Source organism: Brachypodium distachyon, chromosome 1 (genome assembly GCF_000005505.3).
Source record: "Brachypodium distachyon strain Bd21 chromosome 1, Brachypodium_distachyon_v3.0, whole genome shotgun sequence".
In the NCBI taxonomy this organism is placed as follows: Eukaryota; Viridiplantae; Streptophyta; class Magnoliopsida; order Poales; family Poaceae; genus Brachypodium; species Brachypodium distachyon.
Genome location: NC_016131.3, coordinates 16,977,668 through 16,990,209, shown reverse-complemented (window position 1 = coordinate 16,990,209; position 12,542 = coordinate 16,977,668). Strand labels below are relative to the sequence as shown.

The window sequence follows — 12,542 nt, the reverse complement described above, 5'->3', positions numbered from 1 at the left end:
ATCAGTGTCGGTCACAAAGACACCCGATAGTGATAGCATTTTCATTAATTAAAAAAAGAAGCAGGCCAGAGGCCCGCACGTGATGAATCAACAAAACAAAAATCGATGAATTGATCAAACAAATTGATGAATTAATCACTGAATCACATATAACAAACGACATACAACAAATAGCAGATAAACATATCACAAATCATTGCTGTATAGCCACACCCGTAAATCGAGAACAGCGAGAACACCGTCGCCGTGCGGAAGTCGCACGATGGCGCTGTGCATGCACATTCCGCGAGTCATGGCAGCAGCAGCCTACTCTCCACGGCGGCGGCGAGCGAAGGCACTGCAGGAGAGAGAGATGGAGTAAGAACAGATAGAGAGATAAAACCGAGAGGGAGACAGTGCGAGAGGAACATACCGAGGGAGAGAGTGCGGGGGCAGATCCGGCGGCGAAGGGGCCTGACCCGGCGGCGGCGGGGCTTGGTTGGCCGGATCGAGCGAAGGCAGGGCCGGGGCAGCCGGATCCGGCGGAAGGCCCTCGTCGTCGGGCACCTCCTCGACGCCATATTAGATCTAAAATATGGTCCAATATATGTGAAAATTGGATACGTGCCATTCTAAAATATATCAGTTGTATTTTCTTCACAAAATATCGGGTTCTTTGCGTTTAGAAAATGGATAACTATTTTTTTTAACCAAAAACTTGTAAACCACTTTGGCAATATTGTTTTTAATGACAATATGCACCTTTGTGCAAAAAACGGATACATTATCCTGAACTATGGCATAGAAATGGCATAGCTTTGGTCATTTGGCTCGAAAGACATGAACATTCATACGTGGTAGGTCATTTGTAAAGATTATTTTTAAAAAGGTGTCAAACAACAAGTTTGTCATTTTTCCTATCAACTGGTACACATATAAGAACTCCATGCCAAAGATGCCACTTTTTTTGACAATTTCTTAATATTGTTTGACTTTTCTAAAGTTGGGGTGAAAACTGACGGCACATCTTATCATAGCAAAGTGTTGAATATTTCAAGACTCTTTGTGAACATTGCATAGTTCTTACTTGGGTACCTTAAAATTATTTTTGGGACTTATTAGGAACAAACAATCACACACTTGTAGTTCAAATTTGAATTACTTATGGAAGAAATCTAGAATTCATTTAAATGGGTAAAAGTAGCTAGAAAGCTAGAAAAGTCAAATATTTTGACATTAGCAATGACATATGGTCTACTTCGTGTGAAAATTGTATAGGTGTCGTTTCCAACCAGAAACATTGTACTTTCTTCACAAAATATTCCATTTTTGCATTTGGAAAATGGAATGATTTTTTGTAATAGAAGGTTGTAAAATTATTTAGAAATTTTGTTTGGAATGGCAATAGCTAACTTATGCAAGAAGAACCATATTTTTCTGATTTTTTTCTGAATTAGTTATGAATTTTTCAAGTTTCAGCGGTTTCATAGGCAGTCATCAGTGGCGGGTTTTAGCTAGAATCCGCCACTGATAGGAGGGTCATTGGTGGCGCGTTTTGGATTAAAAACCGCCACTGATAGCATGGCCACTGATGGGGGGTCATCAATGGCGGGTTTTAGAACAACCGCCACTGGTGGATGATTTGAGTTTTTCAGGTTTCATGAAGAGGCCATCAGTGGCGTTTTTTTTTGACCCGCCACTGATGGGCGGTCATCAGTGGCGGATTTTAGGGACCCGTCACTGATAGGGGTCGTGTATGGCTTATTTTGTACTAGTGTCTTGTAGAGAATAGAAACTAATGATCAAGGTCACCCTTTTGGAGTCATCTCCAGAACATGGGGTAATCGAGGTTTTAGATACCATGCATGCACATCTCAAACGGCATGAACTTCTTTGCTGCTCAATTCACTTCTTTCTTCTGAGGATGTATCAATTATGAAGCACAGGTCGGTGAGCCGGCTCTTGGTTCAGATTTTTACCAGTCGAACCACCAGTTCAACGGTTCACTTTCCATTTTTAAGATATAATAAAATATTTTTGTTCAAAAATACTACAATAAACAGAGAAAAATGTATGCTGCAAATTAAATTCAGTCTTGGAAATATAAAAGATAATTCACGAAAAAATTCCACAGAGTGAACCGGGATCGACTGAAAAAAAATATGGAGATAGCACCGTGTTCTTTCCTTTCCAAAGTTACCACTTTATTTTTCATACAAAAATAAATCTAACAAGGAGTTTTTCTAGAGCCCGGTTCACGGGTTCCATAATAAGGCTGTTTCGATGTTTCTTTCGGTTCTGTGACGGGGGCACTCATGTGCGCTTAACAAACCGACAAGGTCCCCGGTTCTTGTTTTTTCCGTTTCAACTGGTGGTCCGGGCCGGTTTTCGAACTTGTCATCCTTTTTATTCGCAGGAAATCGACCGAGAGAGGCTGACTAGAAACATGTTGAGCGGGTGGTAATTGTTTAACGCCAATGACTCAGTTTAATCTTCAATTATACATGATCGAGCATCAAATAAACCCGATATATATGTCATGCATAGCAATGTATACACATATAAGTCATGCATATATAGTTGAGATTTATTGCATAGTAGCAAAACCTTAATTCTCACACAAACGGTATTATTCAGGACAAGATGCCATGCCATGCCAAGTCGAAGGCTAGCGTACAAAGCTAGGTACTTCCTCTCCGTCCAATAAAAGATGTCTCGAGTTTGTCAAAATTTGGATGTATGTAGACATGACTTGGTGTATAGATGCATTCAAATTTACTCAAAGTTGAGACATTTTTTTTTGACCGAGCTAGTACGTAAATTACTAGAGTGCTACTGGTTTTCATTCATTTAGAGTTTAGACCGAGCACAGGCCGGATAAAGCTCCTCCATGGCCGCCGGAGCTAAGCTAGAAAGAGCCATACATAGCTACCCTCTATCATGTGGAGATCTTCATGCCGAGGTCTTTCTGCGCGAAGGCGATGAGGTTCTCGACCTCGGCGTTGTCGACGAAGCCGTTGTTGTCCTTGTCGGCGCGGCGCACGGCGCGGTCGGCCTTGATGGTGGTGAACCATCCCCCGCGGCGCCGGAGTGCCTCCCGGAGCTCCCCCCTGCTGATCCGCCCGTCCCCGTCCACGTCGAACTGCTTCAGCCACAACTTGAAGTCCTCCACCGTCATCTCCCTCGCCGACGGCACTCCCCTGATCGCCATGGATCTGAAAGCTCTGAACTTGAAAGAAAGAGCAGGTGTTGCTTGGGCTGAGGTGTGAGGTCTCTAGCTCGAGGCTGCACCTCCTTTTATACTGGTCTCGATGGAGCCGTGCGTGTCGCCCTCGTCTAGCTTTATTTATTCGTTTCTATCTGCAGGCTGCACTGCGGAGAGCTAGATTTTATTAGCCCATCGATCGATCTTGAGCATCGCATCTCTCTTCTTTACACGCAAGGCAATGCTGGTGACTGGCCGGTGTGTGTATCATATTGTTGGATTGATTCCAATTTTTGCTTCATGGGATGAGAGGGAATTGGAGTCCAATGTGTACCTATAGGCTTGTCTCATTGCATAGGTGACTCTGCGATTAGTAATTACATTGATATGATATTCCTGATTTGCTATGCTTGCAGCAATTGACCGGCAACGAGCTCTCGTCAATATTGTATGTTAGTCGTCCGTGGGTGCTTGGGTAAAAGAGAATATCTACAAAGACTGGTAATTAGTACACCACACGTGGTGCTGAAAGGATAAATTTCAAGTGGTAGGGCCGGCTGCATGAAGCAGCAGATTCTTCAGCGACTGGCCAATCCAAGCAGCTGGGAATAAAAAGGAGATTCCGCCTAACTTGTTCAGCAATGTTCCAAGCGGTTTCTTGCAGATTAGTCAGTCTGACCCAATTAATCCCATGCCAACTTGCCAAACCCCTGCTTGTCACTTCGACTGTGTTTCATGTTCATGAGTTCATCTGGTCTGCTTTCCTTTGTTCCTGCTGCAGTGCTGCTACAGAGAGTGTTGGCAGAAGGGCATGGTGATGGTGGTGAACTACCAAACTCCAGATTTCAGAGAAACATGATTCTGAATTACCCATGCTTCTTTCTTTGGATAAAGGAAGACTTTATATTAGGCCACTCACGATATGCGTCGTCTCTTAGACCGAGAACCTTATATGTTTTAGATACAGCGCAATGGAAAAAACCCGTCTTCCATTTGGAATATGATCAACAATTTTGTTCAAATCGGCACACACATGATACCCATCATAAGACAAATTTATTGTCTTAGACATCTCCTGCTTCACCGTGTCTCGAGGTGAACATGGCGCGCGATTGTTGGACTAATTTTGGCTTGGAAATTTTGGCCATCCATGATCGGTTGATCTTCTTGATTACGGTGGCTGATTATTAATTCTTTCAGCTACACCTGGGTACTCTACCCAGGCATCAATGATGACTTCATTAATCTTGAGACCGTGCAACTCCAATCTTGTGTGTGTGACTGTGGGTGCATCTGTGTGGTCATCACTCCACTTCATAATATAGAAGGTAGTCCGCCGCTCACAAATTTCAAAGTTTAGCTTTGATCATTAATTCGTTTACCGGGTACCTCTTGATCAGGTTCGATCAAACTTGACTAGAGGCGGTGCGACGACAGCCGCTGGAAGCGGGCGGTACATGATATTTTCGCTTCCAGCATCTCCTCCAATGGTATCCGGACGGCTACGATGACAAGTACTGGAAATATATGGTTATGTGAATCAACCGATGCAGAGGCCAAGGGTCTTTCTCCTTATTTCCCAAAAAAGGTTTTGATAAACAATTGAGCCAATAATATATGAACTATGTATTATCAAAATTATACCATTGGGAAAAAGACGAATACGAATCTAAATATAATTCCTATAGAACGTAACCTACATATAGTCGGATTTTTATCTTGTATTTGTATCTTTCCGTTCACTCCTTTATAACCCTTCTCTTACGTCCCAGAAAGTTAGATCATGCAAACCTACGAGTTAAAGAAGTACGTAGTAACTCTCACTCCCCCAATTTCCTTTTTTCTCATGTCGACTCTACCATCAAATAATCTCTATCCAGCAAAGACCAGGTAGCATCCATGCTAAACATAGGACTATAGGAGTTGAATCTGTGTGTGTTGGTTTCACCGTAAAGAATCAACTACCCGAGCTACGTTTATGCGATAAAAAATACGAGGTGTATGTGCGATCCCTAGGCGATCTTTGCCTGTCTCGTTCCATCGTCAAGTTAATTAATTAACGAACACACTTAACGTATTACTCCATCATGTTAGCTTCATTATTGTACCAAAGTTACGCACTAAGTACTACAGTAATAAACACAGGTTGGATAAGATGAGTGGCCGACTCGTGGGCCCGCGATCAGCCAGGTTCCGACATTTGGCCCGCCCAAACCGGACGACCGTAGGCCCACCACGATCTCGCCTTCCCTATACGAAGCGAGGCGTCCATTCCGCCGCCCCTCGCTCGCTCCACTCCGCCCAAACCCACAGGCAAAACCCTAGCCTTTCCCCGAGCTCGCCTTCCGTCGACCGGGCCATGGCGGCGAGCCTCAGCGGGGCGCCGTTCACCAACGTCGACCCGGAGACAGCGAAGTACATGCGGAGCAAGGGCTTGGACCCGCACGAGCTGGACCGGAGCATGGAGAACATCCTGTCGATGATCTACGGCAACCTCCCGCGCCGCCCGTCTCCGCCACCGCCCTGCTCTCCGCCCGCTTCCGCGGCGGCGGCGGCGTCGACCGCATCAGCGGCCTCCCCGACGCGCTCCTCCGCGACATCGTCTCCCGCCTCCCCGTCAAGGACGCCGCCCGCACCGCCGCGCTCGCCGCGCGCTGGCGCGGGGTCTGGCGCTCGGCGCCGCTCGTCCTTGCTGACGTCTTCCTCCTCTCCGATGGCCCCAACTTGCCGCCCTCCGCCGACACGCGGGCCGCCGTCTCCCGCGTCTTCGCGTCGCACCCGGGCCCCTTCCGCTGCGTCCACCTCCTCTGCAGCCGCATGGGCGGCGCGCACCAGGCCGAGCTCACGCGCTGGCTCCGGCTCCTGGCCGCCAGGGGCGTCCAGGAGCTCGTCCTCGTCAACCGCCCGTGGCCGCGCGAGGTGCCCCTCCCTACCACGCTCTTCACCATCTCCACCCTCACCCGCCTCTACATCGGCGTCTGGAAGTTCCCCGACGTCTCCGGCCTCCGCGGAGTCTCCTTCCCCAACCTCCGCGAGCTCGGCATCTGCAGCGTCGAACTGAAGGACGGGGACATCGACGCCGTCGTCGCCAGGAGCCCCGCCCTGGAAATCCTCAACATCGCGGGGAACTTCAAGGCGGTGAACCTCCGCCTCGTCAGCAACAGCCTCCGGTGCGTGCAGGTCTGCGCCTCCGTGATGAAGAGCATCGCCGTGGTGAACGCCCCGCGTCTCGAGCGTCTCATCCTGGGGAACGCGGTTCACCCTGACGGTGCCTTGTGCACCAGGCTCAAGATTCGCAATGCACCTAAGCTGAGGTTGTTTGGGTACCTGGAGCCAGGGAAACACGCCCTAGAGATCAATGACACCGTTATCATGGTAAATATCCCTGGCATCCGATATTTCAATTTGCTCAATTAGCATTAGCAAGAACGTGAAATTAAATGTGCCATCTTTTCCTGTTGAATGGGCCGGGGTGCTCTTCAGGCTGGGGTTGAAGTGAGAGCAAGCATGATGCTCACGACTGTGAAGGTTCTGGGTTTGAGGGTACATTTCGGAGTCCAAAATGACATTAACATGGTTGCCACCTTCCTCAGATGCTTTCCCAATGTGGAGGCGCTGCATATTGCGGTACTACTACTTTCTAGCGTTGCATTTTTCATGTTGCTGCTGTTGTTAACGTATGGTCCATCACTTGCTGAAATGTCAACTGGTTTAAAAAATCTGCAGTCTGAAAAATGTGACCAACCCACTGGCAAGCTCAACCTCAAGTTCTGGGAAGATCAGGCTGGTCCCATCGTAAGTGTGCTGTTACGCATCGGAGTGATGACATTCAGTGCGTTTCGAGGGGAGCAATATGAGCTTTCCTTCCTCCAGTACTTCTTTGAGAGCGCAAGGATGCTTAAGTATGCAGTGATCGCAATGGAGAATCACATATTTACTTCACTGTCTGCTGATGAGATGTTTGACACTGTGAAAAATATGAATAGGACAAAATGGGCAACTAACTTTGATCTGGCTGTCATGGGGAGAATGATCCCGAGGGAGGAGCACTCTGGACCTTTCAGCAGGGAGCAGATTTTAGTAATGGAGACCCTCTTGCACCAATTAAAATCATAAGAGGTTAGTTTTGTTTTGCAGTATCTACAATGCAGTGTTTACATTTTTCGTATGCGTTATCTGAAAGCTGGGCAGGTCACTTGTTTTGCTAGCTTGAATTGCTTAAGTTAGCTGCTAGTGTTATTGACTATCTGACCATCTAGCAGCATATAGATGCATCCTGTCATCCTGATTGATCATACAAATAAATTATCGTTGCAGCTTGTTTGCCATATACTCATATATATTGTCATGTAATTTGCGTCGCTTATTGTTTAAATTTACACATCACTAGAACCTTAAGCGTGCACTGAAATTACAGCCTCACTTTGTACACTGTACACTGGCTGGTCAGTTCCTTCTGTTCTTTTTTTTAAAAAAGTGGTACTTTACTCAAACGACACAGTTATTACAATCAAGATCAAGTGATCTCTCCACGCAGGGAGGAACAGCCCCTCTAAGAGCACCACCACACGCTACACTAATACAAAATTTCGCAAGTTCATGGGCCACTACATTGTTGTATCTGTTAGTGAAGATCCTAATCAGGTCTGTCTTCTGCTATTACATCAACTACAGGGCCGGCGACTAAGCAGCAGAAGTCGCAAGCTGGCAAACATCGCAACTGAGATCTTCGACACATGGAGCGTGCACGCAGGCCGAGAGTTTTTGGATGGGGAGATAACCTGAGTACCTGATGGGATTCTTCATGGTTTTGCAGCGGGTTCTGTAATGGCTACTCTGTTTGTTAGAGCTGTGCTGTGTGGTCTGTCTTTATCTAACTGTGCCTGTGCTCTGTGGCCGGATATCATTCTCCAGTAACTGAAAAAGACATGGTCTTATTAGCGATTTATCTCTTAGTATTTTTTGGGGTGCTGCAGGCTGATGTTCTAAATCTGGACAGTTGCACTGGCACACTTTTAGAACAAGGTCCATACTAATCATCAACAAGAAGATGTGCTAGATTAATTGCCTCACATGTTCCAGCAGAAACAGAACAGAACAGGAAAAATGCTACGCTTCATGCATTTTCTTAGCAAAATTTATCCTTAATTACCCAAAAAATGATGTAGAGAAACTACAATATGTGCTCCTGAGGTTACACCAACAAAATTACATCTGACACTAGACACCAACTTACAAGACAAATTAAACCAACTTATTACAGCAATGTACAGCATCTTGCTCATGCCTCATGACCATGTTCTCTTATGTTTGTGCCGGAGTATTTCTCGACAAAAGCGAGCCCATTCGAGGGAGGAACGATTTCTTCTTTCTTAGCTTGCGGTTCGGAACAAGGTCCTCGTAGCTACTGCCTGACATATGTAACTGCGAATCCTGCTCTTTCTGGTAAGGAGCCTTCTGTTCAACAAACCTCCTAGGTGGGCTGCTCAAAGGATTAACTGCACGTTTCGCGGCATCCTGAGCTCTCCTGCGCTGCTCATTGTCAGCTCTCCATTTCCTCAACTGTTGCTCGGCGGCTAGCTTCCCTTCATTTGCCCTCTCAGCTCTTTCCAATGCAAGTTCAAGAGCTTGCTTCTTTTCATCCATCTCCTTCGACGTTTTGCTTAGCCTATCTAGGCTCTCTGATTCAGACCCTTTCGCCGACTCCACCTGTGCCAGTGCTTCTGCCACTTTCTCATTTGCCAGCTCTTCCGCTTCGTGTGCCTTCTTGCTAAATGCGTAATACTCACTTACAGGAAGTGTCACTCCTCTGGTCAAATCCTCAACATCGCTGGCCTCGTTGCTTCCTTGCAATGCTTGAACTGCCGCAAGTGCTAGCCTCTCAGATGCTTTGGATGCTTCTATTTCTTTCAGAACAGCACATGACCTGGTACTTACTGTAATTGCAGCTGCTTTGATTTGCTCGGTTTCTTCCTTGATCTTCCTCAGTTGCTCTTGTGCCAAGTGAGCTGCCACCTTGGCCTCCTCGGCTTCCTCAGCTGCTTGCTGCAACATCTTAGGAAGATCCACCATCCTCTCTTGAGCATCTTCTTCCTTGGACCTCACAGATTCTATTGCCTTTTTCGTTCTGTTGAGCTCAGCTTCTAGTGAAGAAACTGCAACAGATGCCATACCTTCCCTGTCCTGCAACGAGACAAGTGAAGCTTTCGCGATTTCCAATTCAGATCTGAGGGTTGTGGCAGCAACTCTTAACACCTTCGCCTCAGTTTTTGCATTTTCTATGTTCCCTTTAACTTCCTCGAGCTCTCTTTGTGCTGAAGCCAGAGTTTCCTTAATCGAGCTGCTAATTTGTGTAGCATCTTCGAACTCATGCTCCTTGGCAACTCCTTCAGCTTCTTTACTCAGTATATTCTCCACATAGGCAGCAAGCTCAGACCTAAGACTTTGCAGCTTGCGCAAATTTGCATCAAGTTTTTGCTTCACGTCATTTTTGGACAGAAGCTCATTGTTCAGTTGTCGCATCTCCTCTTGTGCCTGTGACAACTCTATTTCCCAAGCAAGACAATCTTGTTCTTTTGCCAATGCTGCGCCTATTCTACGTTCTTCGGCATCATGATGGGCAGCATGGGCCAACTCCAGGGATCCTTTAGATGCAATTAGTTCTAAAGTGAGTCCCTCCACTCTCTTCTCAATAGCTTTTCCAGAAGATAAAACTTCTTCTGCTCTTCTTATTGCTCTGTCTCTTTCATCAACTAAGGTTGCGTGCTGTTCATGTAAAGTTTTCAGCTCTTCCTTTACTGATGTAAGTTCAGCAACAGATTTTTCGTGTCTTTCTTTTGCGACTTCCATTTGGGTCCTGGCTATTACACTAAGATCATCTGCTACTCCCCGCTCAATTTCTTTTGCCCTGAGTTGTGCAAGCTCAGAGTCCTGTTTTGCTTGAACTTCTTCCATCTGTGCTTTCTCAAGATCATGCTTTAGCTCTTCTATAATTCTCTTAGTAATCTCTAGTTCATCAAGTACTCGTGATTTAGCAATCTCAGCAGCTTCTAGTTCTTCTTTGCACTGTGGAATTTCTTTCTGGGCATTTTCAAGTTCAAGTTGTATGAACTTGCGTCTCTGCATAAAAAAGGAAATTCCTTAAGAGTACTCTACATGATTAAAATACCATTATATAGCAGATAATTTTAGCGCATCCGCTATGAGCATATGATCCATATGCAGTGTTAAGACTGACAAGAATTACCTCCATCATCTGAACTTTGTGAGCTTTCCAATCAATGATTCCACCAAACTTGGTAACAGCTTCTTTCACGGACTCAAAAGGTGCAGCAGTGTCAATGAGGCCTTTATATGGACTTTCAGGTTTTGTTTCGGACTCTTCTCTCACTTTTGGTTTTACAGCAATCCTTGTCTGACAACGTATCTTGTCTGTAACATGATTCACTTCGGCGGGATGTACTGAAGAAGACTGATCTGCCTGATCATCCATCGAGTGTTTGAATGCCTCAGTTGGTCCTGAATTTGATAGCATGTCAGGAGCTGTAGCTGTAGGGGGATTTGATTGCACGTGGTCCACTGTTAAATGAGGATGAGAATTTTCCAAGACCTGTGAAGATAACTTCAAACTATCGGTAGCGACTGACAGGCCATTTGAGATATCCAGTGTGGCTGCTTGGACAAACTTTCCCTTGTGTGCATTTGTTTTTTCATGATCACCATTGTTACTGACTTCCAATGTATCAGTCAGAGCTAGTGAATTTGCAAAAGTTTCTAGATTTTCTCTTGGCGATGACTCTTTTGAGTTACTTTCTTCAGATGCATGAGTTGATTCCATTACTTACACCTTTGCTATGTCCTGGCTGGTTCTGTCCTAAAGATTATACTGCAATGGAGTGACTATCAGGTTACAAGACATTAATTATAGCAAAAATTCAAGCCAGTAAGACGATTACGCTGCATTAGATGTACCCATCAACGAATAAGCACTCTCCTCATATGTTTTTGAGAAGTATGGAATAAAGTAATTTTCAAGCTGTTAAAATTAGCTTAAACTCATTTTGTAATGTCAGTGCTATCTCATGCTCCAGTGAAGTAGAAATAACAAAACTGCGTTGTATGACTATGTGCAGTAACTGAATGTGCAGACACCAAAAGGACTTCTGTGATCCTGCCCTACATGCACAAATCATTGCCAACAACTGACGTCGAACCTACTTTCTGTCTGCAATAATTCAGCTACTTTTGCACCCAACCTTATAACATGACCTGAACTGTCTACTCTAAATAAAGAACAAAAGCAAACAACCAAATAAAGCACGCCCATTCTTATATCTCCTAAAAATATATAAAAGGCCATACTGGGCACAAGCTAGAGCAAAATCCTTGTCCCAACAACATTATTATTTGGAAACAATTATGAGTTAAATCATTGCAATCATGCTTAATTCTAATTCCTCGCACAGATTGTGCTAAATCCCTACCAATTAATATGGAACGGAGGGAGTATTGGCATCAAACCTCAATGTTTGACTTCCAGAAGAATTTGCTTATCCCATTACAAATTCACGGAATCTTCGCGTAACTTTCTAAAGTAATTTGGTGCTAACTAGTACTACAATCTACAGGAAATTGAGTCTGTAAGATTACAGACATAATTGTGCCTAACATGGTGAAATGTTCAACTTCCGTTAATGGAAAGAGATAGCTTTCACGACAGGGAGCTTCTAGCGCTGTTCTTCCATGCAAACACTACCAGGAGATGAAAATTTCCGGGGAACACCCATGATTTCATCGCACTACGAAACCTCAGCTATCCTATACCCTAATCCATCAGACGAAACTACAAGGAAAATTTCCCATCTTCAGTTCCTACCACGTTTCCAAACCAAAATTGGGTTTCTTCCTGCAATTGACTGTACCCAAGAGAATAAAACTGACAAGAAAATTCACGAAAAAGGAAAGAAAACACCACCACCAAATCTTCCAGATACGGAACCTAAATTCACATCAGAGGAAGAAAACAATCAAGAAGAACTGGGCAGGAGGCCGCCGCAGCCAGCTCAAACCTCAGCACGGCGGCGGATTAATGGCGGATTACAGCAGAACAGGGGACGAAGCTTACTCGATCGCGCTGGGGAATTTCGTGCGGGCGAAGCGATCGCGGGGCCTTTCTTCTGCGCCGATTCGGATCTCCGCTCTTCGTGCTCGCGAATTCGTCTCTGTTCTTTTTCTTTCGGAGCAGGGAGGAGGAGGGACGGGTGTGGTGTACGTGTGCTTGGTTTGTCCGGCTCGTGAGTCCACTGATCGGCAGGACACTTGACACCTGAGAATTACTCCTTTTTGCAGAGAGCACCTT

General features: G+C 45.4%; 3 protein-coding genes across 3 annotated transcripts; 1 reads left to right on the top strand and 2 right to left on the bottom strand.

Annotated features, from left to right (window-relative positions):
- Nucleotides 1–2,547: 2,547 nt before the first annotated feature.
- On the bottom strand, nucleotides 2,548–3,265 carry LOC100844956 (squidulin). Its single transcript, XM_003562620.4, has one exon. The coding sequence runs from the start codon at nucleotides 3,188–3,190 to the stop codon at nucleotides 2,918–2,920; it is 273 nt and encodes a 90-aa protein (XP_003562668.1). The 5' UTR covers nucleotides 3,191–3,265; the 3' UTR covers nucleotides 2,548–2,917.
- A 2,220-nt stretch (nucleotides 3,266–5,485) lies between these two features.
- LOC100834557 (putative FBD-associated F-box protein At3g50710) lies at nucleotides 5,486–8,139 on the top strand. The gene is given in 5 exon segments (XM_024461735.1): nucleotides 5,486–5,664; nucleotides 5,667–6,559; nucleotides 6,668–6,811; nucleotides 6,911–7,303; nucleotides 7,859–8,139. Coding segments are annotated over 4 exon segments (1,548 nt in total). The 5' UTR covers nucleotides 5,486–5,543; the 3' UTR covers nucleotides 7,301–7,303; nucleotides 7,859–8,139.
- Nucleotides 8,140–8,237: 98 nt separating this feature from the next.
- LOC100844650 (protein WEAK CHLOROPLAST MOVEMENT UNDER BLUE LIGHT 1) lies at nucleotides 8,238–12,494 on the bottom strand. The gene is made up of 3 exons (XM_003562619.4): nucleotides 12,309–12,494; nucleotides 10,431–11,069; nucleotides 8,238–10,303 (listed from the first exon to the last, which is right to left on the bottom strand). The coding sequence occupies exons 2-3, from the start codon at nucleotides 11,019–11,021 to the stop codon at nucleotides 8,489–8,491; spliced, it is 2,406 nt and encodes an 801-aa protein (XP_003562667.1). The 5' UTR covers nucleotides 11,022–11,069; nucleotides 12,309–12,494; the 3' UTR covers nucleotides 8,238–8,488.
- Nucleotides 12,495–12,542: the final 48 nt, after the last annotated feature.

Excerpts from the sequence above, each read along its gene's own strand:
- LOC100844956 (XM_003562620.4), bottom strand. The coding sequence starts at position 3,190 with ATGGCGATCAGGGGAGTGCCGTCGGCGAGGGAGATGACGGTGGAGGAC.
- LOC100844650 (XM_003562619.4), bottom strand. The coding sequence starts at position 11,021 with ATGGAATCAACTCATGCATCTGAAGAAAGTAACTCAAAAGAGTCATCG. Across the intron at positions 10,304-10,430 it reads ACAAAGTTCAGATGATGGAG|AGACGCAAGTTCATACAACT; the intron begins GTAATTCTTGTC and ends TTTTTTATGCAG.